Source organism: Zychaea mexicana (genome assembly GCF_025766255.1).
Source record: "Zychaea mexicana strain RSA 1403 chromosome Unknown BDB00scaffold_31, whole genome shotgun sequence".
Lineage (NCBI taxonomy): Eukaryota > Fungi > Mucoromycota > Mucoromycetes > Mucorales > Lichtheimiaceae > Zychaea > Zychaea mexicana.
This window is the reverse complement of record NW_026516694.1, coordinates 144,234-172,023: the sequence shown is the minus strand read 5'-3', so window position 1 is coordinate 172,023 and position 27,790 is coordinate 144,234. Positions and strand designations below refer to the sequence as shown.

Here is a 27,790-nt window from a genome sequence, read left to right as displayed (position 1 = left end):
ATGCCACAAGACTTCGTTACCGCATTAGATCGTCTGCCACCACTAGAAGCTCTGGAAATTGTAGAAAGGCGCGAGTACAATATAGAAGTACAGCACCAGCTGATTCAAACTTTGCTCCCCACGTTGAATGAAGGCCAACGTCAAGCGTTCGATACCATTGCCAATGCCATTGATGCTCCTACAACTGAGTATACTTCGCGTATTTTCTTTGTCAATGGTCCTGGTGGTACCGGCAAGTCGCAGCTCTTCAAGGCACTCTTGAGCCACACTCGCTCCCACGATCAGATTGCCTTGCCCGTTGCTTCTTCAGGTATTGCTGCTATTTTGCTACCCGGTGGGCGAACTGCGCATAGTCGCTTTAAGATTCCCTTAAATGCCGACGAAAGCACGAGCTGCAATTTGCGTCTTGGTGGTCCGCATGCATATCTCATACAGAGAGCATCGCTTATTATTTGGGATGAAGCAGTTATGTGTAGCAAGCACAATTTTGAAGCAGTCGACAGATCCTTGAGGGATATCATGGGTGCTGTAGATCCCCACTTGGAACGTGTTTCGTTTGGAGGAAAAGTCGTTGTTTTCGGTGGTGACTTTCGCCAGCTACTCCCTGTTGTCAAAAGAGGGACACGGTCCCAAGTTGTTGGAGAATGCATTCGCTCTGCTTCTTTTTGGTCGGCAGTTCAAATACTGCATTTGACTGTCAACATGCGAGTACTCAATGCAAGTCCTGATGCTGCAGCATTTGCTGATACCCTTCTCGCCATTGGTGATGGTCGTCCACCGTATACAACCAGTGTCGAGATACCACCAGAATGGCGCATCAACACAAGCGATCTAATGTCATTAATTGACGCCATTTACCCTACTATCCGCAATCCCGATCCTCAACCACATGAATTCAGCAACCAAGCTATATTAGCAGCAAAAAATATCGACGTCGACATTATCAACGATGCAGCATTCTCTGTTTTCCCTGGCACAGCACGCATATATAATTCGAACGACCGCGTCATTGATCACGATGACCCAGAAGCTGCTGCTGCCAACTATCCAGTTGAGTTCTTGAACAGCATTAGCGCAAGTGGTGTTCCAGCACATTCCCTGCAGCTCAAAGTTGGCATGCCATTGGTCATCCTTCGGAACCTTGATCCTGACGCTGGCTTATGCAATGGTACAAAAGTTTTTGTCACCAGACTTCTTGTATGGAGTATTGGTGTTAAGAAAATTGATGAAGGACATGAAGGTACTGAGCATTATCTGCCACGGATTAATATGTGCACAACCGAGGGCGATTACCCATTCATCCTATGTCGCCGCCAATTTCCTGTCCGACCAGCATTTGCAATGACCATACATAAGGCTCAAGGTCAAACCCTTTCGCATGTTGGCATCCGGCTTCAAGAAGACGTTTTTGCGCATGGCCAGCTCTATGTTGCTTTTTCAAGAGCAACAAATCCTAATAACATTCGTGTTGCCATCGATCTTTCAGGGTCTGGACCACCACAAACCACCAACATCGTATACCAAGAAGTCCTCTTGCATCCGCCGGCCTCTGTTCCTGAACAAGCCGAAAATTCACCACCAACCTCTCCCACTACAACAATCACCGCATCTCCACCTCCATCACCCTAAACCCTTTTCTGCTCTTTTTCTTTTTGCTTTCTTCTAAACTCTTATTTTAACTTAATATCGTTTAACGTACAATAGAATATTCTTACCTTTTCACAGTATTTTTTTGTAAGTAGATCTGCTGCGAAACAATAAGATATAGAACTGCGCGAAACTGCCGTCACCTTTCAGCTAATTACGACAAGCAGCAATAATCTACCACGATGTTCAAATGAAAGCGGACACATTGATGAACTTTCAAAAATATGTAAGAGCTGTCGATAGCAACAAATAAGTTATACTCATATTAACAGTGAAAATACCGGTCAAAAGTTACTCTGTCGTTCCTTTTAAATTTGACAAACCAATGTGCAGTAGGGTTTCGTGTCATAGCAACAATGATAACGTTTAGGGTTATATGTAGTCATAGCAATCAATAAGCTCGCGAAGCGAGCAGTTTCGGGTTTAGAAGGGGGGTGTGGGGGGGAACCCCCCACCTTGGGGGTCTGGGGGGAACCCCCAGGATACATCCAATCCGTTGAATGACCCGGAGCGCAGCGAAGGGGCTCATTCAGCCGAGCGAAGCGAGGCAGGTGGATGTTGATAATAAGAAATATGAATTAAGAACTATAAATAAATGTAAATAATAATAGTAATAACTGTAAAATAGGTCAATATGAGCCTATTTAGCACGTACAATCGATATTTTTAGCTTTTCTGCTTGGTTTTGGATCCTTTTCAACCACACATTCTTATAGTCAAAGCTTCAATCATGCTCGGAAACTTCTTGCAAAATGTGTTTTTGGTTGGCGTTAAGTACAGATTGTTGATCCATGGCTTTGTTTTCTTCGCAGCGATGCAAAGCAGCTATGATAGCTGGAAAAAAGGGGTAAGCTTCTTTATCTTTTGAGACAAATATTTTGGGACGGTATATATTACCTTGGTTGATTTCCTTGAATTGGTCGGTCATCATGTAATAAGAGCGTAACCACAGCAACAAGACAGAACTACAGCAGTAAAGACATAACCACAGCAACAATTATTGAAGTGCCGCATTAGCATGTGAAGACGATCTTGTGAAGCCACCCTTCGATCCGGTTGGTCATAACTGTAAATAGTTTCTCCCATCTGTGGCATCTAAGAGGTTTGTATCCTGCTTCTACCTTTTTGTATGACGACCGTGTTACTGAATAAAAAGCCGAATGGAATAATCGTCACACATAACCTATGCAATATTTCTTTTGCTCTAGCACATCCTGTAATATAAATACTACACGGCCTCTTCTTGTTTACAAACTAGCATTAGCTACAGTGAGATATTAATACATGCAAATACAATGAAAATCATAGATGCACTGTATAGGGCTTCTCCACTGCGACCATGAAAGCAACAAGGACAGGTAAAAATGTCAAACGCTAGTCTTTCATCATTTCCTGTCAATTTTGCATTACTATGCAGTAAAACAAATGCCTTACGCAGCTCGGCCAATTTTGCGTTTTTTCCTGCTTAGTATTACTTCAACGATCTCTTTTACAAGTTAGTCGGTGTAGCCTCTTCCGAAAACACTGTATAATGAATCCCAAAGGTATGTTGAAAGCTTTGGCTATTTTTAACGCCACATTTACACGCACTGTAAACAGGTTATTTATCTGTGCATAATAAACTTCCGACTTGATGATCACTGATTCCATGGAAACCCTCTCTTCCATATTGCGGACGATGTTCAGTATTGATGGCGGTGATAGTGGAAACATATATTGTGGAGTATCAAGCTAACATTCTTTGAATGAATCATATAGCTCTTGGGTCGCTATAGTACAGATTTGGTTTGCTTCTACACGTGCTTCATGTTTATTGCGCTGAATGTGCATTTAGTATCAAGGGAGAATAAGGTGTAAGCCAGTAATATGGATCCATATTTTGATCAATGTGATCTAGAAACTAAATACAGGTTCCTCTTTATAAAGAGGTACATTCGTTATGATAGTTAAGGAATAAAACGGGTTACAAAGTAAAAACAAAGGGAGGACAACCAATAAAGAAAAAATGTATTTGCAAAAGGCTGTTATATAATGTCCACATGGCCAAACTTCAAAGTTCCATGAACCAGTGCTAGTCCTCGCCCGCAACCATTAAGCCTAACGTTGGATATCCGGAACTAACAGGAGAACCAAGGAACCCCATGACGGCTGGCTAGTGAAGCAATCCCCCTGGATACTCTTGCTATCGATGCTGTCTGCAGCCCTGTATCGGTGTTTTGACGATCCTAACCTAAGTAAAGTGTGTGTCTAACAAAACCGACGCAGCCGATGCGTGTTTCGTTGGGCTAGTTTAAGTGAGAACGCGGAATATACTGCATATACTTAACTTGAACAATAATTTGAAGCTTGGAACCGACGCAAGTGTAAAGGTTCAGTACACGATCACAAATAAGGGGAAAAATTATACATAAACTGAGCCCAGTGCGCTACCCGTGAGAGGGACATCTCGTTGGGGCGTTACCTTCGAGGCCATCTGGTAACGCAGAAGGCTCAGTGCGCTACCCGTGAGAGGGACATCTCGTTGGGGCGTTACCTTCGAGGCCATCTGGTAACGCAATTATAGTCGCAATTGCACACCCGTGAGAGGGACATCTCGTTGGGGCGTTACCTTCGAGGCCATCTGATGTGCAATTACTCGGACATTAATAGAAATCCTGACGAAAGGAAAGCGAGAGACGAAAGAGAAAAATTTTCAAGAATTAAATAAGTGTGTGAATTTATCTCTCTTGACGCAAACCAATCAAATTAAAGACTTTTCTTCCTTCTGTGGCCGAAGAAGGTCACATAGCACCCATATAGTCCGACGCTAAGACTACTGAACCACACTGAAAACCATATACACACATAGCAACATAGCAACACCCCTCTCTTAACAATAATTGTCACATCATGTATCACACATATAAATATCCATGTTACTTTGAAGAACAAAGAAACACCTTTTCTTTCGCGGACTTGTTGGAAAGGCCCTGCGTGTGAGTACACCCCGTAGGCATAGAAGACCTTCTGTATACTTATTTATTCATTTTTGATTCTCGTAGTCTACTTGTATTGTTAGCGAAGTATTCGCACTTCCCCTGTTGTATTATCGTACTTTGTATATTCTGCCGATTGTATTTCGATTATGGTCTAGAGCTGCCATACGATTGGACTATTTTCAACCGTTTATTAAGGTAGTTAGTTTGCTGGAATTTTTGCCGTATCCCTTCTATTTGGCTCACATGGCAGGGCTTTTTCTATCAGGTCCTGTCGCTGTTACTAATCCCCCCTCGACATTACACTTCTCTCTTTACCGTCCAAGTTTGCTTAGAGAGTGTGTATTTTCTTTACGGATTATCTGTATCATCAGTGCCCAAAATGCAATAGCTATACAGTAGGCGCTCGCTAAGCCGATCACCGATCATTTCTCTGTGACATATCGGCTTATGTAGACCAATAAAATCATAGTATTTCATCTCTTAATATATCTGAGACATGCGGAAGTCGAACAAGCGATCAAAATGTTTACTGTGTATATACTATATAGTATTAACAGACGAAGACCCCACTCATTATATCGGGCTTCGAATTCGATAAGCCGATCATTCGCTAAGCCGATCACTTTTGGGTCATGACCGAGGTAATCGGCTTAGCGAGCGGCTACTGTATCTGCTTCTACCAAAGTAACGGCTATCACATTTCAAAAGTATGAATATGTAATTAAATGGCTTATATTTCGGCCAGTCATGACTCCATGTAAACTTATACATGCACGAGCCTTTGCCACACCTCCGCTTCGCTTCAGCTTGGCGACTCGCTTGAAGCTTCTGCCAATCCCCCTGTAGCGAACTTGCTCGAGGCTGCGCTATATTTGTAAGTTAGTCAAATCAGAAACTGCTAACAATATGGTTCCAAATCAGTATTAAATCATCATATAAAGCTGGTTAGTAGAAGTTTGCAACTTTACTTGACTTCAGCAGCTTTACTGTAAAGCTCAAAATGCTATTATTCATTACATATCATATTTGAAAAACTTGATCAATTCTTATTACAGTATATTGTAAAAGAAATAGAGGTCAGATATTCTACTGCTATACGCTGAAGCTTCTTTCGTTACTTGACCGGAAGTAGGATGCTCGGATCGATTAATACTGAGTTAAACAGTACAGATGCTTCGCTCAGAATTATGCTCCAGAGTCGGTTGAATGTGCTTATATTGTTGTCAAACCAAATCTATCAAATAAAGTATCATCTTCATTACATACACACAACACTGAGAATGTACATATGTCAACTTGAGCTCCGGCCTTCTTGATTTTGCTTACTACCGGACAAATGCTTTAAGCAGAAGATATAGGCGCATTCGCTTTAGTTATATATCCAAGTTCGCTAACATTTCGCTTCATGCAGTTTGGTACTATCTCCAGCCTATCCGATGATATATATTCATGCCCGTATCTGGATGTCACTAAGCATTATAAGCATTTATTAGCATGTATGCTATCATACGGCCTTTGTGTGATTTGACCCGTTCCCTTCTATGTACATACAGTAGCATTTCAGTTGAAGCATTGATGAGACAATGGGCTATACCATCTACACTGTCTATGCACTACTTGTTTTTGCTGAAGCCTGTCCAGCAGCCCAACAACAAGATTGTCGGTTTATGGCATATAAAGTACCTACTGTATCCATGCCTGCCTAGTATGCAAAGACGCCTAGCCTGTATTTCTTTGATTACAGTAGATTTTTGTTAATTCAGAGCGTAAATTCCCATATTTTGTGTGAAAGTGGCTGGGAGAGTGGAGGCTTGCGAGAACAACTTTTGCTAGTAATCTCTACGAGGATTGAAATTTAACGGGTGTGGAAATATGGGTGGTCAATTGCAGCGACAATACATTGACCCATCGGCAGCAGACATCATGGATAACGCAGAACAGAGCTCAGAGAGGAAGTTAGATCACTTCTGTAACACAGCAAATAGCTTGCCGAAGTCCACGGCCTTACTTAAAGATTAAAATGTCAAAACAAGAGCACTAAATAAGATAGAATACAGTTTATATAAGCTTTCGTCAACAAAATTTCAGATAAAAGATGCAAGCCCTTTTATTTCATGAATAAACCATTTTCAAACGAAAGAGGCACACAGTGAGAGGAAGCACAAATAAGAGACAGGGAGCAGGACAATACTGTAGGTAGCTAATAAAAATATTACTTTCTATATAAAATTTACTTATATTATATTTATCCATGGCTCTTTGTTTTCAATCCTCGAGCTTCCTAAGATTCATCATCATAAAACTGGATGCCTGAAACTTTGACAATATCACAAGCTTTCAAAGCGATTGCTCAGTGACCTTACAGGTTTTCAGAAACAAAATATAGCATTTGATTCACTCCCATAAAGTCTATATTAACAAAGATAGGACACTGCTCTATTACTTGCCTAGAAATTCAAAGCTATCGGGAAGCATTCACCTTGGAAAACAATATAAAAAAAGGACATGATGTTAAAAGTATGATAAACAATGCAGTGCAAACACAAAAATTAGCCGCAGATCACTAGTATAACATATATGCCAAAAATTAACTGTAACGGTGACAATTTTACCAAGGTCGTCCCTACGTAGTAGAACGCTCGTTGAAATTGAATGGTAAGAATGGTGATGCTCGCAGTCGAAAGCCAAAATTACTCTTGCAATTGGGGCTAACCACAGTTTGTCTTTTTTTTTTATCCCCGGAAGGAAAGAGGTAGGTAGGACGCGAGGAGTAACATGCCAAATATCAATTCGAACTTATTTGGAGGTCACGAGGGTTAATGCAAACATTTCGGCTCTTTTTTTTTTATATTGCCAGTAGCAGACCTCTTTTATTCTTATTTTCTTTTCTCCTTAAAATATGATGCTGCTAGGAAGCCGTTCGTCCATATTAATATGGCTGACTGCTAGTGCCACACTTGCAGCCGACGCTGCTATACAACATCAAGAACCCGCCTATGCGTATGACGATCATTATCAGCCAACACCAGCAGTTCAATACTACGATCCATATGTTCCTCGACCCACGCCTATTGTAGACGAAGAGATCGCTCCCGTAGCATACTACCCGAGCCGGGTACACGAACGTCTTCCGGATGCACATCAGTTAACGCCGAGCGAGAAGCAACGGTACATCAAAGATGCATTTTTGTTTGCATGGGACGGTTACCGGACGTTTAGCTGGGGCTCTGATGAGAATCGTCCCGTTACGAATCGTCCAGTGAACACAAGGTACGTTAGGGCTGATTCATGTTATTCAACGTCTTCTTTTTTTTGTGACCCTATTACTGACAAAAAGACAATATCACTTATCTAAGAAATGGATGGGGTGGTAAGGAAGCACTAGTACCCTCTTATAATAAGTAACAATTACGTCAGGTTTAATTACAACATATCACTGATCCAATTACTTGACATAACAGCCTCGCTTGTCGACGGACTAGACACACTATACCTGATGGAACTTTATGGCGAATTCAACGAAGCGCGAGACTATGTAGCCAACATTGACTGGGATGAAACACACGGTAGCAGTTTGGTGCAGGTGTTTGAGACGACGATCCGATACGTTGGCGGCCTATTGTCAGCTTATGATCTGTCAGGCGATGAGATATTTGTCGAAAAAACAGTTCAACTCGTGGATCGACTTCTTCCAGCATTCGACACACCCACCGGTATCCCCTACCAATATGTAAACTTTAGATCGCAAGTGTGAACCAGAAACATTATTTTGAAAATTTTGATGAGAATCGTTTGGAAGATCGTATGACATAGCTCGTGGCTAATCAACATGGTTACACAATAGTGGTAAAGCAGTGAAGTCTGGTTTCCCAGACGGTGCGTCATGCCTTGCCGAACTGGGCACTGTCCAACTGGAATTTACCCGGTTATCTGAAATCACCGGGGATTGGACATATCACCATGTTGTATGTATCGTATCGTATATAATTGGATGGGTATAGCTCAAGATTGATTCTCTTATTGATACTCACATCTGCTGTGATCTTGGAAACCGTCGACAGGGACAACGGGTGTATCAGTCGTTCATTCAGCTTAAAACAGACCAGCCGGGGTTGTTTCCTCATCTGATCAACCCTGACACCGGTGATGCCGTGGGAGGTATTATGAACTCTATTTAGCCATCTGATATATGCATATTCTTGGAAACTCATGTATACGACAACAAAAATCAGATTACATAACCTGGGGCGGAATGGCAGATAGCTTTTATGAGGTACGTAGTTTGGTAGCAAATTAATTCTACCTACACTTCAGACAGACTAAAAAATGATAAACGATATATAGTACTTGATTAAGCAATATGTCATGTCTGGCGGCAAGGACGCTGCAAAAAAGGAAATGGTCATCCAAGCGGTTCGTAGCTTGGAAAAGTATTTGATAGCAAGACCAAAAGATCATCCTGAGCTGGCGCTTCTTGCAGATTTGAACGGCGAGGCACAAACTCCAAAGATGGATGAATTGGTAATGTTTGCATGTACTTTTACATTTTTATAGTAAATATGTGGACGATACTGATACAGATGCAATGTCATTACATACAGGCATGCTTTGCACCAGGTAATTTATTGTTGGCGGCACGAACAATACCAGAGCTGGCCGATACCGAGGATCTTGCCTTTGACCTGATGCATGGATGTTACAATGCTTGGGTTTCGACAAAGACGGGAATTGCACCTGAAGTATTTGGATATATGGACGAAGGTGGAAACACCGTTGTAGGCAATTTGACCGGCCGTCGCAAACATCTTGCCAAGGAACATGGGGTATTCCCAGTCGCTGCTAGCTATATTCTTCGACCAGGTATGTGTTTGTAATAATGAACCGTCTATTAGACAAATGAATTGCTCAAAACGCTTTTAATCTTTATTAAAACCTGGCAGAAACGCTCGAGTCAATTTTCTACTTTTATCGGTTTACGAAGGATCGTCGATACCAAGATATGGCTTGGGATATCTTTAATTCAATTCACACATATTGCCGAGCCAATTCCGGGTTCTCGGGGATCAGTAATGTGGATACATATTATCCTAGCTGGGATGATCGCCAGGAAAGGTAAAAAAAAACTGCCATCTTTTGTGATACGAAAAAAAGTGATATTATATGTTACTCACTTTGATGTATGGCCATTGGCAATTATGCTTTCCCAAATAGCTTCTTTTTCGCAGAGACTCTCAAATACCTTTATCTCATGTTTGATGAGCCATGGGAGGAAGAACGTCTTTCGTTGCAGAAATGGGTGCTAAATACGGAAGCACATCCTTTCAAGATCACCGATATTGTCCCACCGCCGCCTCCACCTTATGAGAGAAAGCATGTGTCTTGGATAGATAATGTCATTGCATTTTTGGCTCAGTGGATGAAGCTTATCTTTATTCCGTACTTGGATCTTTTCTACGAGTATTAAGAGACAAGTATTCATGAACGAGTGCAGAAATGTTCGAATAAATGGTTATGCAATGTGATTGAACAATATCTTATTGATTTACTGGAACCATATTTTTGGATAGCGATGGTTTGTCTGCAAAGAAACGCAAGAAAAGCCACCTCTTAGGGTTATTGCCTCAAAGTTTGGCTTACTTTTCCTACACATTTCGAAAAGAAAAAAGAATCGATGCTTCCTGAAAATAATGCAGTAAGATTTATCCGGAACCACTGCCCGCGAAATATGATTCATGCGGAGGAAGCGGAGGTGAGGTTCGAACAACTTTGGAAAGCCCGGCGCCCGATAGAGCAAGCGTCAGGTACAAATTTACTGGCACGGATCAATTTAGCGAGGGGAGAGAGCACGGCTCAAATATATAACCGAGCAAAAAGATTGGTTCGGCGCAACTCACCCCGTTCCACACGAACGTTTGCTATTTTCGATTTCCTTGATAGAACAAAAAAATTAAAAAGAGGTATATAAGAGGCAGCGGTAGCACGCGGGCCAATTTATTGATCCACTCTCTTTTTTCTCTACACCTTATACTTTCCTTTATGTCAAAACAAATCCAACTCAACAAACAAGTCGTGCTACTTGTGAGCGCTTTGGGCCTTGGTGCCGTCGCTTACCTGGCCAGCCAATTCTTCTTTGGCAGCAGTAGCAACGCTTCCTCGAAACATACTCCTGACGTTCCCCAAAGCAAGGCCCAACAGATCACCGAAGAAAATCCATCCAATTTTGCAAAAACCATGAAGAAACAGGTAAAAATCATCAGCTGTTAATCTTCTTGTGCCTGTCCAGCTAGGTATTGTCCCCACCCCTTATTATAAAGTAGCTGACAGCCTTCTTTTAACTTCTTGTCTAGGATCGTAAAGTAGTCATCTTCTACGGTTCACAAACAGGTACTGCAGAAGACTGTGCAGAACGTCTTGCCAAGCAATGCAAGAAGCGGTTCAATGTCCCTGCCTTGGTACTCGATATCGAACAATGTGGCATGGAATACCTGGATCAGATCCCCGAGGACAGCATCGCAATCTTTGTCATGGCCACCTATGGTGAAGGCGAACCCACAGACAATGCTCAAATGTTTTGGGAATTCCTCGACAGCGACAGCCCTCAGTTCTCACATGGCGAAGATCTCAACAACCTCCGCTACTTCATTTTCGGACTCGGAAACAGCTCGTATACATACTATAATTGGGTTTCCAAGACCGTCGACACGAAGCTTACTGAATTTGGTGCCACCCGTATTGGCGAGCTTGGCTTGGGTGACGATGAAAAGTCTTTAGAGGACGATTTTGAAGCTTGGCAAGAAGAGCAGTTGTGGCCTCTGTTTGGCGAAGCCATTCAGGCTGATGCTGCAAGCCAGGACAGCAATGCTATGCCTGAGACTACGTACAAGGTTGTTGAATTGGACCAGACGAACAATGGCAGCAGCCACGTGTATTGTGGTGAGTTGGGCGATCTGTCGCAGATAGCATGGGGTGCCAAGAAGCCATACCCTGCACCCATTACTTCGCGCGATTTGTTGAATGGGTCGGACCGTCACTGTTTGCATCTCGAGGTCAATATTAGCGGCACGGATATAAAATACAACACGGGCGACCATATTGCGATCTGGCCAACGAACAGCGAAGACGAGGTTTTCCGACTGGCTCGCGCCTTTGATTTAGAAGACAAGCTCGACACGATTATTTGCGTCACTGCTGCGGACGAGTCATCTGCCAAGAAGTCGCCTTTCCCTCAGCCAACCACCTATCGTGCCATGTTCCGCCACTACTTGGATATCTGCCAAATGCCATCAAGAGACGTGCTAAAGATGGTTGCTCCCTACGCACCTACACCAGAAGCAGCTGACACTATGAACAAGTTGGCAAGCGACAAGGAGGAGCATCGACGTGTTGTCAGTGATTCGGCTCGCAATTTGGCCGAGGTGCTGCATTATGCGTCAACGGGCTCAGCATTCCGCGTTCCGGGTGATGTTTTGGTGGAATGCTTTAGCCGTCTGCAGCCTCGATACTACTCCATCTCATCCTCCTCCAGCGAAAGCCCCAGCTCGGTCAGCGTTACCGCCGTCACTCTCAAGTACAGACCCGACCCCACTCCCGAGCGTACTGTGTATGGCGTAAACACCAACTATCTCTGGGCTGTCCACAAGTCTCTCCATGACGATGACGAGGCTATCCAGGTCGAAACAGAGTATTTTGTCCAAGGTCCCAACGGTAGCTATTTTGATGAAAAGCTCAAAGCTGCCAAGCTGCCTGTCCATATCCGCCAATCCAATTTCAAGTTGCCTGTCGACGATACAAAGCCCGTCATCATGGTTGGACCTGGTACTGGTGTTGCTCCCTTCCGTGGGTTTGTCCGTGAACGTGCATATCGTAAAAAGAATCAGGCCAAATCCATTGGCCCGACCATCCTCTACTTTGGCTGCCGACGACAAGACGAAGACTTTCTGTACAAGGACGAGTGGCCCGCCCTTTTCAATGAATTGGGTGGCTCTTCTCGATTGGTCACTGCATTCTCTCGAGAGACCGATCGCAAGGTCTATGTTCAAGACAAGCTCTGTGAAAACGGCCAAGAGACTTGGGATCTCATTGCCAACCAGGGTGCTTATGTTTATGTCTGTGGTGAAGCTAAGCGGATGGCCAAGGATGTGCAGGCAGCTATCACGGGTTTCGCAAAGCAATACGGTGGCCTTGACGATACTGCTGCAGCCGATTATATCAGCAACCTTAGAGATGCTGGCAGATATCAAGAAGATGTTTGGGCATAGAAAAAACTTTAAAATCTTATCCACTATTACCTCCCTTTCCGTACGACACGTCTTCCCTGCATCAGCATCATCATCATCACTACCAGCAACAACAACAACAGCATCATCACCATAGCGGCTTCTTTAAAAAGCTCATCACATATATTCCCCTCTTTGCATTCATGACTTTTGTTGTTCATAGATTGTATTACCATCCCCCCACAGCTTTGATTTATTTGTTACAGTTGTAAATAATAATATTAAAACAAACTTTCCATTTTTCGTTCTTTACTCGTAACACAGGAATTTTGCTTCAGGTGACCGTCTGAACGCCACAGAAAACATTTTATTTTTCATCTGTGCACAACCCTGTTTTCCGTTTTCTCTCTTTCTTCCCTTTCACCCTTCACGACGCATATGGATAGTCAGGCGATAGACAGAGAGTTGAACGAAAAGATTCTATCGCAGATCAACTGGCGCCATGGCATTCTTCCCTCCGGCGACATAGCGACCGACCCGTGCTTCGTGCTTCAGGAAATGCCTATCATCAAACTCTACGTGCTTGACCAAGCAACAGTACAACCCGTCCTAGTTACCCAAAGCGACTGGACTTTCAACCTTGTCCACTCGGGCGCCGTGTACAATCTAACCGACGATTCAACCCTTCGAGCATTATCGGATTGCCAGCTCATATTTCACCGACTCGAGAAACCGCACAGGAAAACGTTGCATATGTTGAATTTCGAAACTGTTGCTTGGTTTCGTGTCGACGATATTTTACAACCGACAAAAAAGGTCCAGGACGCATTGGATGACGCTCTACAGTACTGGCCGAATGAACCAGCAAAAGCATGGCAAGGGCTGTGTAAAGTATGGACAGTGTATGGTTTCCTGTGGCCTCAGAAGATCATGCTCGGTAGGTTACAGAGCTGCTAATGTTGTTAGCTGTTCATTTTTGGGCTAAGCTTCTCTGCTCTTGATGTTGTTATGTTTTTCAAGGGCATAGGCGGCACGTGAAACAAGTTTATAAAGTCACGACAGCAGAGGAAGGTGCTCATATACAGCATCTTCGACAAGCCCATGCAAGTGATGAGGCCACTGCACAGATGCAAGCAGAAATATCTTCTTCCAATTATCATTCAGGTAAGGTGAACTAGGAAAATGCGTGTATCCCTAGCAGTAGGCACACACACACACACACACACACACACACAAAAAGACACCACATATATTTTATACGCTAAGCAGCAATAGCCAGAAGGTCATCGTCAACAAGCAGCATGGGATATCATTAAGCGAAGTGACATACGTCCACTCCATGAATTCCTTCGGAAACAACAACGTGATGTGATTGTGGATTTGATCAGCGTATTTGTCCACCGCATACCTGTGCACCGCCCGATCAAGCTACGCAGCCTGTGCACATCCGGGTATCTCGGGTGGCGGCAACAATCTCAAAGGGGCAACAACAACAACAACAAGTCGTCGTCTGGCGCGACTATACGTTTTGCAACCTTACCCGTCCATGCTATGCAGCCATCACACAGTAACTATCTTTGGCGACTCGAATGGTCAGCCTTGAACTCGCCCAAACGACGACGACGGGAACGACAACATATTGTGGAAGCGGTATATGAACCAGCCTATATCCGGTGTTGCAGTCGAGTGTACCTGTACCCCATAACAACAACAGCAGCGCCAACAACAGAGATGCACAGATCACCTTCCGCCGTAACACAACAACAATCAGACCAGATGGCGCTTACCCGTGTTGGTGTACCTAATTCGCCACTGTCTCACAAGTTTCAGGAGCGCTTGCGTGGATTAGAGTTGGTGGATGTGTCGGACGACGACGAGACCTTGCAGCATCAATGGACCATCGAATTGCAAGGGTTGGGACTTGAGCATGATGACATTATATCAACGGACATGGGCCGCAATGTGGACATTGAAATTGGCAGACGAAAGCCTATTCTGCATGGAGATATCATTGCGCTGCGCCAAGTACATTATCTCTGCTGTTCACCGAGAACAAACGACATTCCCAATAACAACAACATGCTTTTTCGACCATCGCCTCCGCTACCTCCGAGCATAGCACCACCTTCCATGTTGCCATTGGCAACAACAGATGTGTCGCCTCTAAGCAACAGCAGCACAAGCGTACCGAGCAGCAGCACTATTTCATCACCACCACAATGCAGTACAGCCAACACGAGTACATCCAACACGAATTCACCAACCAACAAATTCTCAACATTCCTTCCACATTTTACGAGCAGCAGTAATAATAATAATCATACGCCGCCGCAGGATCACATGCATCCGGTTTTAGCAAAAGAAGTCGACATGATTCGTCCAGGCACAGTAGAGCAGCTGTGGACCGTTGAAATTGCGATGCCTGAAGACCTGCAGTACCACCACACTAGTGCAGCGCCGATAGCTGCTGCTACTTCCACCATCACCACAGCAGCGACAACAGTATCTACCGATCTCGATCTTCAAATCGACGATTCAAGTAATAGCAACAACAACCACAACGTCATTCGAAGGAAAAAAAGCCAACACGGTCTTAAAGTATCGGGTGATATCACCAACTTGCGGAAAAAGAAGAGTATGCATGACTTTAGACCATCACGAGAGCAGGTATGAATAAGGGAAACACACTGTAGGTGGGATGTAGACGAGACAAGAGAAATGGGTATTGTTTTCGGGTTGTCCTAATATGTATATTGTCCTGCTGCTGTCTCTCTCTCTCTCTCTGTGTGTGTGAAGGACGACCGTGACGCCGTGGTCCAAATCCAAGCGATGATCAGTGCAGAGTCACTTCCAAGGGGCAACACACCCTTGTCAGCACGCAAAGTACGCTCACTCACGGACCTGGTCTACGACCTGGAACGACAACCGACGATGGAAGACATTGAAACATCAGGTTCTTTGTCCTTCCAACCTCCTGGAACCGACACGGTTGACTCGTCACCGGCCCATCACTATAACGCGGACGATTTGGATGTCTGTGCAAGCGCGCGGGCCGAACATTTTATCCGACTCTACGCGTCTCGACAATATCGCAAACGGTGGTCGCATCTGATCAAGGCAGGGACGTTTTCACGGTTTGGCTCTGAAAAGTAGTAGTAAATAGTCCAGCAAGCAAACATTGTGTATCCTTTCTTTGTTTACTAATAATAATATTATTATATACACTATGTACACATACATCATCTTAAGGAGAAAAGTATACTACTTTTTACTACTCCTGCTCTTCGCTTTTATCCGTTCCATCAATCGTTTTTCAAACTCTTTCGCTGACACACTCGTATCGCTCCGTATCGTGGCTACCTTGATGCGAGGCTCAGTTATGCCATTGTTCACCTTAGTAGCAGCAGCCACCACTACGTTTTGTAGCTGTTTCTTCTGTTGTTCCAAGGAACACTAATACGTAAAGCAAAACAGCTTAGAAGGTTGGAGCTCTATACCGCCCCCCTTGCCTCCCATCAAGATCCATCTTTTTACCTTTTCCTTCATTTTCACAATGGCCGAATCAAGATTGTTCCTCTTGTTCATTTTTATAATGCGTGGTTGAATTGTTGGACCACCCGTCCTAGAAACAAGTTTCGATAAATCGCCGTGTCGTTCGCACGATTGCTTCTTGTTGTCAAGGGGTTCTTCGACATTCCATGGATCGTCTTGACTAGCTGATTCGATCCTTGCCAATACGGCTTGATATTCTTGTCTGACTTGTGTTCGTGACGCTGGTTGTGTATCGTTTATGGCTGCCTCACCTTGTTCACCTGGTTGTTTATGAAAAAATGCAGTCATCCTAGATTGTTTCTTATGTGGCTCGAACGTCATTTTTTACAAGTGTTTGCGGAAGAGAGCTGCAGGATTGCATTTACCGCACTTGTGGAACGTATTAATCGCTGTGATTATTATTTACTGGGGGAAAACAAGTGCGCACCATCAACAGCAGCTCAATGCATAGTAAGCTACGAGTATCTGCTACTTTCCTCCACCCCATTGAATGGAGAAAGACACTTCAGTCCAGCCATATAATTACATGTACGTCCAATAGCTGGTATATACTGTTTACCTTATTTGTGTATTAGAATCAGGGCGCTTTCAGGAATTGCGCTTGTCAAATCATGATGACCAAATACTATTATCAGACATATGGGAGAAACGATGCGAATAACTTATATACACCAAAGTGTATAGTGTGCCGAGAGGAGCGTATATCAAGAAACAAACAAATCATGGAAATATGATGCCGTTCTCGTTCTTCAGGAGTGAACCAATCATTGCAAAATAAGATCGCATAAAGCATAAGAAGTAATCCAGCCACCGAGTCTCCACATTAAAAAAAAAAAGGTTACAACTCAGCGCTTTTTTTTACCTTTATTTTTTGCACGAACACAAAAAGAAGAAAATGTTCCAGTACGCGAAATCATTCATTGGTTCTTTATGGTCCGGCAAGCGTGCCCGTGACGACGACAAAGACGACGTTCAAGATCAGCAGCAAGATAGTAAAGATGACCAAGTCAACGAGCCTGATCAGAAACGAATTCGTAGCGAAGACGGAAATGTCACCACCGTGCATCGCATCAAGGTCACCAACTTTAACAAGAAAGACTGGAAAAAAGTCAAAAAGTATCTTTTGGAGTTGGGCTGCAATTCGATGAGCAAAAATCCCAAGTGGGATTACGGCATTATAAATGCATCGGTAAACAAAAATATATGAGAATATATCGAGTTTGATAGAACCAACCAGTTGCTTATGCCTTTTTTCTTTTTCTCTCACATACCAACTATAGTCGGAAGAGGAAGCGCTCGATATGATGAAAAAGTTAGAGAACGCAAAGTTCAAGGGCAAGGAACTCAAGGCGTCTCATATTCGGGAACTCAAAGGCGATTATACCAAGCGAATGGAAAAGAATCATAGAATGAGGGGCGGTAAGGTGCAAAAGGAAAAAGAGGCCGAAAATGACACCCGTACACCCGCAGAAAAACTGGCAGATCAAGTCACCCCACTCCACAAGTAAGTGGTTATCAAACCCGTTAACAATAGGGTCGTCTCCCGCTTATCTTATAAAACCGTAATGTATACGCAGAGTACCATATGAAGAACAGCTGAAGCGAAAGAACAACAAGGGCGTCACTGCCATGGGCAAACTCAAGAGCCAATTGCAGAATATTGCAAAACAAGATCTTACTCCAAAAGCTATTGAGCAAATGCAATGGGCTACTGCAAAGTAAGTACACTGGAGAACAAGGGGAGATTAAGAGAGGGAGAGCGAATGTAGGATATCTAATGTACCATGATTGCGCAGACCAGTGCACCGTCGATCCAGGATGCCCTGCAAAATGTATGATCCTATTGGATCACCCGAAGTCAACGGATACCGCACAAAGTGTGAGTTCACTATTGGGAAAGATTTGGATGGCAAGCCAACAGTCGGATTTTTGCTCGGCCTGTACAAGTTGGGTATCACGGCGGTTTTGGACCCAAAGGACTGCTTGAATGTGCCCGAGATTGCCAAGCGTATTGCTTCTTCTATGCAGGTAAGAGAAAGATCTCGATTTTGATCGAGTGATATTGGTAGTGCATACAATTCTTACATTGAATCATATACTGATTTATGAATGATCATATAGGATTACATTCGCAACTCTGAATACCCAGTGTATGATCGAACTGAAAAGATCGGCGTATGGAGAACATTGATGACCAAGACACAGCGTAGCGGTGAAAGTAAGTTGGAAGGATAAAGAGTGGGTGATATCAGTAAGCAGTGTTGTAACTAATTCGAAACGTTCTTTTTTTTTGGGTGATATGTTGTATAGACATGATTTTGATTCAAGTGAAAACTGCTGATTTGACCGAAGAACAAGTGGACAATGAAAAGAAAAAGTTGATTGAATACTGGAACAGCTTCCAAGACAAGCCCGAAGGTGAACAATTGACCGTCACGACATTATTGTTCCAAGCATGGAATGGTGATTCGAACGGTATTACAGATCGTGCCCCTATCGAAGTACTTACTGGCGACGGCATCGTCCACGAAGAACTGCTCGGCTGCAAGTAAGCAACCCTTTCTGTCGCTTTTTTATTACTTCAAGACTGGATGAAAGGAGCAGCTCGTTATTAAAAGAGAGATAATAGATTCCGGATCTCGGCAAGCGCCTTTTTCCAGGTCAATACGCCAGCTGCAGAAGTTTTGTATTCAAAGTGTGCAGAGTGGTGTCGAATCAACAAGGATAAAAAGACGACACTTTTGGACTTGTGCTGTGGTACAGGCACGATCGGTATTACGATGGCCAAATCCGTAGATCGCGTGATTGGTATCGAGATGGTACCTGAAGCCATTGAGGACGCGAAGCTTAATGCTTCCATTAACAGTAAGTTGCCTTTTATGTATTGGTGTGTTACTCAGTGCTTTGTGTGTGTACAATATACACATACTGGAGCAATGTTTGTGGTAACTAGCAAAGAGGATGAATTGATACAGACGAGAAAACTTATTCTTTGCTACTTTGTGTGTAGATATCGACAACGTCACGTACTACGCGAACAAGGTAGAAGAACGAATGGATGTCATTGGCAGCCAAATCAATGAAGATGTGGTAGCTGTACTTGATCCACCAAGGTAAATGACAGTCTTTGCTTTCATCATCATTTATACTCATGTCACTAAATTGTTCTGATATGTACAAATTGGAAAATAGAAATGGCGTGCACAACTCTGTCATCTATACACTTCGAGGATCAAAGGTCGACCGAATTATCTACATCAGCTGTGATTCAAAGCAAGCTCTATTAAACTTTTTCGCGTAAGCAATACGTCCATACTACTCGAAGAGATCTAGGGAGAAAAAAAACAGAAACTGACTTTTCTTTAAAAGATTATGCAAGCCTTCGTCAAACAGAGCACCAGGCGAACCTTTCCGCCCATCACGCGCCATCTCCATCGATCTTTTCCCTCACACGGACCACTGTGAATTGATGGTTGAATTTGTACGTGGTGAATACCTGAAGGATTTACAAGAAGAAGAAGCACAAGCTGCTGAGGAAATGATCCGAAATATGGAAAAGAAGGAGCAAGAAAAGGGCAAACCAGAAAACGGAGAAGACAAAGAAGAAGTGAAGGAAGAAGCAAAGGAAGAAGCAAAGGAAGAAGTGAAGGAGGAAGCAAAGGAAGAAGCAAAGGAAGAAGCAAAGGATGAAGTGAAGGATGAAGTGAAGGAAGAAGTGAAGGTGGAAGGAATGCAAGAAGAGAACTTAGAAATCACTGAATCTTCTGCTGGTGACAAGAAACAACAACAAGAATGTCAATAGGGCTTGACCATTGATATATGAATAATAAACTTTTGGAAGGCGAATGCATACTCTTCATGTATTATAACTTACGTTTGATGTGTTTAAATCCATTCTTCTATCATCGATCCCGGTTAGCGCTGATAAATATACAAAGTATATGTCCGAGCGGACGACCAATTTGAAAGTAAAGGGACCCCATACCGAGACAAAATACCTTTGAACAATCGAGGGTGCACCAAAGCGAATGTATCTCAGCGACCAGGAATGCACAAAGTAGGTTGCTGATCTGCATTAGTAAGGACGGAAAAACAATAGAGGCGGGCAACTTTTTCGGAAGATGCTGCTACATGAAAGATTTAAATAAGCTTGGCTTGATCCGTACATATTAGGGTTTATAGAATATCGAATATAATAAACTTAATGGGGTGGGGGGGCCTCCGTCTCGGCAGCTGTCAGCAGTGTAATTGCCATAATAACAAAATGCACGCTGTAAGACGCAGTAAGTATACTCAATGCTTATTTGACCGAGATACTGCCCAAGAAAAATTGTGTTACCCGAGTTTTTGATTTTTTAAAACCCTCCCTCTTTCCCCACCCATCAAAAAAGTACGAAATCCTGTGCAAAGTGGAGGAGTGTTCTTCATGACTAACGACAATAACAACAACAGCGAAAGCACCACCTCTTTGCCACCACCCGGCAATCAACAGCCAAGCACCAATGAGGCAGGAACATCACCAACAACTACGCAATCTCCAACATTAACCAATTCAAGTACAATCAGTAGTACTGCTCCTGCCAAACAGCAAGCACCAGCACCAGCACCAGCGACCACCACCCCCTCACAACCACTCCGTGAAGACATGATCAAGTCAGCCGTCTCGTTCTTGTCGTCTCCTAATGTCCGATCCGCAGACAATGCCAAAAAGGTCGCATTTCTTCGCCAAAAAGGCCTTACAGCGGACGAAATCACGGAATCATTTAAACGGGTTGGAGAGAATGGAGCAGCTGTAACAGCTACGGCAAGCGCACCGGCACAGGTTAGTTCCGCCTCCCAAGATTTCTCCTTTCCCCCATAACAAATGGAAAAGGTAAAAAACTAAACGGGATGGGGATAAATAGGCTATGGCTTTACAACAAGCAGGACCTCCAGTCGTAAGCCGACCTGCCGTCCCACCACGACCGCCTCAAGTTGTCTATTATCAACCTGCTCCTCCACCTGTCATGCCGATACAACAGGTGCTTGGAATTGCATTACTTGCAGGTTTTGGATTAGTTGGTATCACTGCTGGTATACTGCGTATCATCAAGGTAATTAGAGAGGGATATATTTTTTAAAGCAAATGAGTGTTAGGAACAATTTAATCATTCAGATGCATGTGTCACTACCAATCTAGCGATTCATTGGGCCGATATTCGACTCAATAGCAAGATACCAAAGCGATCGTTATAACCAACGGGCGGCGCTTCTCTCTAGACTAAGCAAGACAATTGCTGATGTCAAACCGGTCCAAGGCAATAAGCAGCTTGTAGAAAAACATCAGACGCTGAGCGAACGGGTAGCGAACGTGGTAAATCTTGCCGAGGAACGTGTCAAAGTATTAAGCGACAATGAAACATACACTGGATTCCGCAACAAGGTGACCGAACTAAAGGATGCCATCACCCATCCTGACTACATGTACTCGGCATATGCGTCCCAGTTCAGCTCGTATGGATACACCCCAGGACGAACGAATCACTCGAACGACAGTCCTGCAGTACAATCGTTCAAGAGCGAAATCAGAAGCTTCAAAGGCATGCTGTTGAACAGACGAAACTTTCCTATGGCAAATACTACTAGTACCACCGGCAGCAGCAACAACAGTCGACCTTCTTCTCCAGTAACAACGACTCCTCCTGTCCGTGACGTCCCTCAATACCATCCTCGGCGGCGAGAATCCTTCCGCTCTGAATTAAGCAATAATAACAATGCTACTGCGTCATCAACATCTTCACCGCAAACTACAACTGTATCTCAACAAAGTCAATGATATGTCAAATAAAAGATCAAAAACTTGAAAAAGTCACTAGAGATAACTTTTGAAGTGGATTGTGTCGGAACAGTAACATCCGTAAACTCGGATTAACAATGCTGTTAGCGTAAATACGGAAAAGAAGGGGGATATGCCAAATGTGTAGCCCTGATTATGAACTCGCATTGCGTTGGCAAATAATGCACGTTTCTCCGCTGTAGGCAGCAGATTTTTGATTTATTGTCTTTCTTTCTGCAATCTCTTAACAGCACCCCCACCACCACCACAACAGCAACAACAGAAAACAACAACAACGCGTCTCTGGTAATTCTTTCCCGCCGCATGGAAGGACTTTACGTGGACAGCATTCCACGCGTTCTTTTAGCTCGCATCTTGGTCCAACTGTATATACTTCCTCAAAAACTCGTCAGCGATGCACGATTTAATCTTATTGCGATCCTCCTCGCCGGATTACAACGTTTTGGAACCACATCGGATTTGAATGGCTTTTTTGAATTTTGCTTGCAGCAAGCCAGAGTGACCACAGATAATGTTGATCATTGGTGGTGGAAGGATTTGACTACATTTCAAACCAGTGATTGGCATCGGTTGGACCTGCGTTATTTCAGGGACCAGAGCGAGCCGATAAGCTTGCATATCCAGATCATGACCGAAGAAGTAAGTAGTAGTAGTAAAATAAAAATGCTCTTTCTGTAAATAAGGTTAAAAATAATGTTGTCAGGCACGGAAAGGTGCAGTGCACATCAAATATGGCCATGAAGTAGCCATGGCCCGCGACGAACGATTCTTTTATCCATACCAGGTAAGCCCATTAGAGGGGAGGCTTTCTTCTTCTTTTTATTTTTTTCTTCTTTTATAATGAAATTCATGTGACGATAATGAACGTTGCAGTTACGCTAGGGAAGCACAGTCCGTATCGATTCAATCCTGAACGCTACAATGGGATACCTAAACGGTGTACCCCAACATGATGGATCTGAAGGATCGTCGTCGTCGTCGTCGATGCAAACATTGGGTCAGCTGGTACAATCAAGACTGGATCGATTTAAGCACGACTATGAAGCAGTGTCAAAGCAGCAAGAGTATACCCTGCAAGCCTCCTCTGACTATATTTTGATGGGTGCACTCATGCATCGCAGCAACTACGATCAACGACAGCCCGAGTGGGAGCTTTATTTACGCGATTACATTTCAAGTGAGAACGGTAAATTATGGAGAATACTCTCCGAGCTTAATGCCGATAGAAACGAAACCAAGGTAACCCAAGAAAAAAAGCTCTTTATTGAATGTCTCGATATAACAAACGAACAAAACCAAAAACATCCAGCGATTAATTAACTGGCTTACCTCTGTCTTTACACAATGTAGATCACTTCAGATCAAGCATTGGCAGATATTCATGGGGAAGCAACTGTGGATGAAGATGGAAAAACGGTACAACCAAGCGCACATCCAAGAGAGTTCCGCCCGGTCTATCTATTTTACTGTAACCGCACCATGGTAGCTGAAACCTTTCACAGCACAATTGAAGGATCCGCATCCTCAAACACAGCACCAACTTCAGTAGCAGGACAAACGACGTCAAATACCAAGGCATGCAACGCAGCAGCAGCTAGTGCTGCTGCTGCAGAAGAAGAAAGCGGCATTACTTTGGCCGACTACATCCTCGACGAGGATGATCAACACTACATGTATGAAAATCCTGACGACGACAAGGTCTGCAAAGTATGTGGCATTGACGAGATCATTGAGGATGTAAACAACATGTTTTATTGCGACCACTGTAACTTGGGCGTCCATCAACTGTGTGAAGATCCGACTATTGCACAATTCGAGACAGAGCTGGACCCTTGGTATTGTCGTGAATGCAGTCGACAGAAGGGATTACCCATGCCCCAACCCAAAGACCAGCAAGCCTTGTTAGTGCTACCTGCAAAGCGATCGAATGATGGACAACACTCTACAATGGAAGAAGCAAAGCGAAAACGCGAAGAAAGGGGATGAAGGGAGTAGAGGATGGCACTATTGTTGTGTTATACAGCATCCTGTTATTACTAAATCCAGCCCACGCATACAAAAGCATAAAATTGTATATAGTATTTCTTTCCTTCTATTCTGATATATTATCTTTGTTCTTTTTTGAAGGGTACATAAACAGAGTCGTTTTGATACAAAGATAATCTTTTTGGTTCTTTGTTGAATCCCCCTCATGAGAGCAACAAAGGTTAACATGTATAAATAGTGGTTCTTTACTGCAGCAATCTAACTTAGCAAATGCCAGGAGCCTTCTTGGTAGCGGGGGACTTGAGACCACTCTCGTTCTCATCTTCATCCACAGTAGGACGGAAGCTGGTAGGATTGATGTGCATAGCGCTGTGTGCATGCTCAGCAGTAAGAACACGGGTATCTTCCACAGCCTTTTCATCCCAGGTATCCAAAGATTTGAGTGCGGCCAAAACGTCTCTGACCAAAATATCACAACGCGATCGTGAAAAGTCCTCGCGAACGACAACGCGCAAAAGTTTCATGCTTTCCATATTGGGTGCCATTGTATAAGCCGGGACTAGAAAATAGAATCCAGCAAACAGGATCAGTCTATACATGATCACAAACGCATGTACAATATACGTGATCATTCCGAAAGAGTACTTTACCGATCCAGCCGCGTTCACGAAGACGAGCAGAGATATCAAACTCATCGTAGTGATGTGGTGCATTGAGACGGAAAGCAACAAGTGGCAAGCCCAAACCTTCACCTTGGCTGAGGATAGAGAATCTGCCAGTACTCTTGAGACGCTCAGCAAGGTGGTCGGCGGTAGCAGTCAAGTTGGCCATGATCTTGCGGAAACCGCTGCGGCCAAGGCGGATAAGCACATAGTACTGTGCAATGATATGCGAAGCGCCCTTACTAAAGTTGAGTGTGAAGGAGGCCTACGATAACATGTTTTTAATATCTGCTTAGAAGATATACAGTTTTCCAATGGCACGAACTTGTGTCCTTTTTATATGTTTACCTGATCACTACCCAGGTAGTTGATGTTGAAAATAAGGTCTTGTGGAAGGTATTCAGGGCTTCGCCAGACAGCCCAGCCCACGCCAGGGTAGGTCAAGCCATACTTGTGACCAGAGGCATTGATGGACACCACACGCTTCAAACGGAAGTCCCTTATAGATTGGTAAGCCATAAAAGACAGAGATTAGCGTCATTTATCCTGTTGCTCTGTACATATACTGTATGCGTTGTTGCTAATGCTGTGTGAATATTATATACACTACCATTCAAGTTCCGGGACAACAAAAGGTGCAACGAAACCGCCACTAATTTCGGACGGGGGTACGTTGTTAGTTATGACACGCGCTTTCTTGCATGTTATGACTTTTATTGAGTCCATTGTCCGTTACCTAGCAGCATCGACATGGATACCAATATCCCAATCATTTTCTTCACATTTCTCATCCAATAGGTCGTTAAGGGTCTTGACGTCCTCATAGTGACCCGTATACTAAAGAGAGGGTTTATGTATCACTCTGACCCGCTCTTGCATAGAGTGTTATGCAAAACACAACAAACAAAAAGCAATTATTACCGTTGAGCCGAGGATAGCACACACGCCAATCGTGTTTTCATCCACACGGTCGACTGCCTTCTGAGGATCCATGTAAAGCAGGTCCTCGGTACATTCGACCTCACGAGATTCAATCTCCAAGTATCTAATGTTAACAAGCCCGTTGGGTTTGTGAGTTTTTCTTTTGACACACTACAGAAATTTGCTTTGTGTACACAGCAGAAAGAGCGGAGAACGACGACGACGACGCGGTCCGGTCATCCAGACGGAAATGGATGGGTTATACGTACAGCAAAGCCTTGTGCCACGCAACTTGACAATTTGCGCCCAACACAAAGTTTGGGTTCTCAGTGGAGAGGCCCTTGGCGCGACGAGCATGTTGCCATCGTCGCTTCATGGCCAGTGTGGCAAGGATGATGGCTTCGGAAGAGCCGACGGTAGAGCAACCCAGCGCTTCGGAGCAAGGATCATGCATCGGGGCATTGAAAAGCCGAGCAATCATGTTGACACAGCGATTCTAAATGTATCATCGTTCTTAGCCCCTCCTCACCTTTCTGATCATTTGCCCCCCTTCCCCTTGTGCAACGTTCAGATGTTTATTTTACTTACGCAAATCTCGGCCGTCTGAGGATACTCCTCGTAATCGATAAAGTTCTTGGACAAGTTCTCGGTCATCAGCTTTTCGGCCTCATCTTCCATGTACGTGGTAACAAAACTGGCAAGATTCAAGGCTGGATTGCCATCAAGCTATATGCGACAAAGAAAGAGTCAGAAATGGCAGTTTCAGGTGGTGCTATACGGATTTGGAAGAGGGAAACGGAAATAATGGTGCTGTGACCTACGTACCGCAAGCTCATCCTTGATCAGGCGGTATGCGACGTCTATTTTAGTAGAGAAAGGAAAAAAAAGGTGTGCGTGTGTGAATATATGTACGATAGAACATAAACGACGATTTCCTAGGTACAGCAAACGACAACGGGAGACACGTACTTGCAGGCATTTCTTCCTAGAGTTTGTTTGGAAGCATTGTAAACAAAACGAAAATAAAGACTACTGTTAGTTCAAACGCCAAATACAACGGTGCTGTTGTTGTTTCTTTACTAAACGTACAATTGGCATGTCATAGCTGTGAAAACATAAAATGAAACGCGTACAATATGATGAGCCTACATTTAAAAGATGCATGTAAATCCCTTCAGTTCTTACCGTGGGATCTCCTCAGTTGCCCAACGCGTGCCGTAAATCGTAGTGCCAACAGGGCTTCTAAGGCCAGTGCTCTCTTCGGCATTTTCAGACGAAGCAGAGATACGAGCTATAAACATCAAAAAGGAATGCGGTTATTATCAAAGGATGTCAGAATTAAAACGCTCGGCAAATTTATGGATAGATGCTGGAGAACACTATCAAACCTGTGGAAATAGCGTTGGAAAGGAAAACCATGGTGGTAAAAAGATAGAAAACAGGAACGAGAAGTAGGAAAGAATACAGCCGTTTACTGCTGCTTGAACGGGGGCCCCCTTTTATACCACTGCAGCTCCATAGAGATAATGGGTGATGGGAACACATTGTCTACTCGGGTAAGAACGTGCAGCCTGGAATTACATATATCACCCAGACAAGCACAAATAGCCAGGTGGTTGGGGTTTACGCCGACTTTAGCAGTATCCATGTACTGCATCCTTGGCATAATTTTATCAAATCGGGTTGTGGTGCGATATTAAGGGTCTGTGTGCGACGCGAGCGCGCCTAAAATGGTTCTAATAGGACACTACGAAACACACAAAGTGTGCATGGCCTCGATAAAAAGTCATACTTTTTTTTATTTCCCTTCAACAAGAACATCTGCTTTTTTAAATATCGATAATAACAACAATAACAACAAAAGCTCTACATATTCGAAATTTACGTCTTTTTTTTAACACTGTTTATAGAAAGAGTTTAAGGAGGAGGAGTAAGTCTGTATACATAATAGTACGGCGCAATTTTAATCCGTCATAGCCGCCACATTGAGAA

General features: G+C 43.7%; 8 protein-coding genes across 8 annotated transcripts; 6 read left to right on the top strand and 2 right to left on the bottom strand.

Moving 5' to 3' along the window:
* Nucleotides 1-7,503: 7,503 nt before the first annotated feature.
* BDB00DRAFT_341926 (glycoside hydrolase) lies at nt 7,504-10,128 on the top strand. The gene is made up of 10 exons (XM_053117006.1): nt 7,504-7,895; nt 7,982-7,995; nt 8,087-8,369; nt 8,470-8,590; nt 8,687-8,783; nt 8,858-8,898; nt 8,970-9,146; nt 9,227-9,485; nt 9,566-9,737; nt 9,837-10,128. The coding sequence occupies exons 1-10, from the start codon at nt 7,525-7,527 to the stop codon at nt 10,087-10,089; spliced, it is 1,788 nt and encodes a 595-aa protein (XP_052980290.1). The 5' UTR covers nt 7,504-7,524; the 3' UTR covers nt 10,090-10,128.
* A 477-nt stretch (nt 10,129-10,605) lies between these two features.
* On the top strand, nt 10,606-13,082 carry BDB00DRAFT_820509 (uncharacterized protein). Its single transcript, XM_053123308.1, has 2 exons — nt 10,606-10,868; nt 10,973-13,082. Exons 1-2 carry the CDS (start codon nt 10,662-10,664, stop codon nt 12,881-12,883), a joined length of 2,118 nt encoding a protein of 705 aa, XP_052980289.1. The 5' UTR covers nt 10,606-10,661; the 3' UTR covers nt 12,884-13,082.
* A 197-nt stretch (nt 13,083-13,279) lies between these two features.
* BDB00DRAFT_787463 (uncharacterized protein) lies at nt 13,280-15,994 on the top strand (the record flags this gene model as incomplete). The annotated part of the gene is made up of 5 exons (XM_053120705.1): nt 13,280-13,778; nt 13,895-14,005; nt 14,556-14,866; nt 15,176-15,508; nt 15,638-15,994. 5 exons carry the CDS (start codon nt 13,280-13,282, stop codon nt 15,992-15,994), a joined length of 1,611 nt encoding a protein of 536 aa, XP_052980288.1.
* Nucleotides 15,995-16,102: 108 nt separating this feature from the next.
* Nucleotides 16,103-16,714, bottom strand: BDB00DRAFT_871781 (uncharacterized protein; the record flags this gene model as incomplete). Its single annotated transcript, XM_053126868.1, has 2 exons — nt 16,103-16,294; nt 16,376-16,714. 2 exons carry the CDS (start codon nt 16,712-16,714, stop codon nt 16,103-16,105), a joined length of 531 nt encoding a protein of 176 aa, XP_052980287.1.
* A 523-nt stretch (nt 16,715-17,237) lies between these two features.
* BDB00DRAFT_820492 (S-adenosyl-L-methionine-dependent methyltransferase) lies at nt 17,238-20,301 on the top strand. Its single transcript, XM_053123307.1, has 11 exons — nt 17,238-17,582; nt 17,674-17,897; nt 17,971-18,111; nt 18,190-18,421; nt 18,515-18,611; nt 18,704-18,941; nt 19,023-19,258; nt 19,404-19,506; nt 19,586-19,690; nt 19,763-20,060; nt 20,109-20,301. The coding sequence occupies exons 1-11, from the start codon at nt 17,289-17,291 to the stop codon at nt 20,193-20,195; spliced, it is 2,055 nt and encodes a 684-aa protein (XP_052980286.1). The 5' UTR covers nt 17,238-17,288; the 3' UTR covers nt 20,196-20,301.
* Nucleotides 20,302-20,819: 518 nt separating this feature from the next.
* BDB00DRAFT_787460 (peroxisomal membrane anchor protein conserved region-domain-containing protein) lies at nt 20,820-22,208 on the top strand (the record flags this gene model as incomplete). The annotated part of the gene is made up of 3 exons (XM_053120704.1): nt 20,820-21,215; nt 21,298-21,486; nt 21,573-22,208. 3 exons carry the CDS (start codon nt 20,820-20,822, stop codon nt 22,206-22,208), a joined length of 1,221 nt encoding a protein of 406 aa, XP_052980285.1.
* Nucleotides 22,209-22,856: 648 nt separating this feature from the next.
* BDB00DRAFT_787459 (uncharacterized protein) lies at nt 22,857-24,215 on the top strand (the record flags this gene model as incomplete). The annotated part of the gene is made up of 4 exons (XM_053120703.1): nt 22,857-22,868; nt 22,933-23,013; nt 23,112-23,468; nt 23,580-24,215. The coding sequence occupies 4 exons, from the start codon at nt 22,857-22,859 to the stop codon at nt 24,213-24,215; spliced, it is 1,086 nt and encodes a 361-aa protein (XP_052980284.1).
* A 93-nt stretch (nt 24,216-24,308) lies between these two features.
* Nucleotides 24,309-27,408, bottom strand: BDB00DRAFT_820482 (glutamate decarboxylase). Its single transcript, XM_053123306.1, has 13 exons — nt 27,187-27,408; nt 26,984-27,089; nt 26,888-26,903; nt 26,768-26,783; nt 26,624-26,658; nt 26,387-26,524; nt 26,068-26,294; nt 25,799-25,922; nt 25,614-25,714; nt 25,488-25,529; nt 25,226-25,376; nt 24,866-25,142; nt 24,309-24,774 (listed from the first exon to the last, which is right to left on the bottom strand). Exons 1-13 carry the CDS (start codon nt 27,341-27,343, stop codon nt 24,479-24,481), a joined length of 1,686 nt encoding a protein of 561 aa, XP_052980283.1. The 5' UTR covers nt 27,344-27,408; the 3' UTR covers nt 24,309-24,478.
* Between the last annotated feature and the right edge of the window lie 382 nt (nt 27,409-27,790).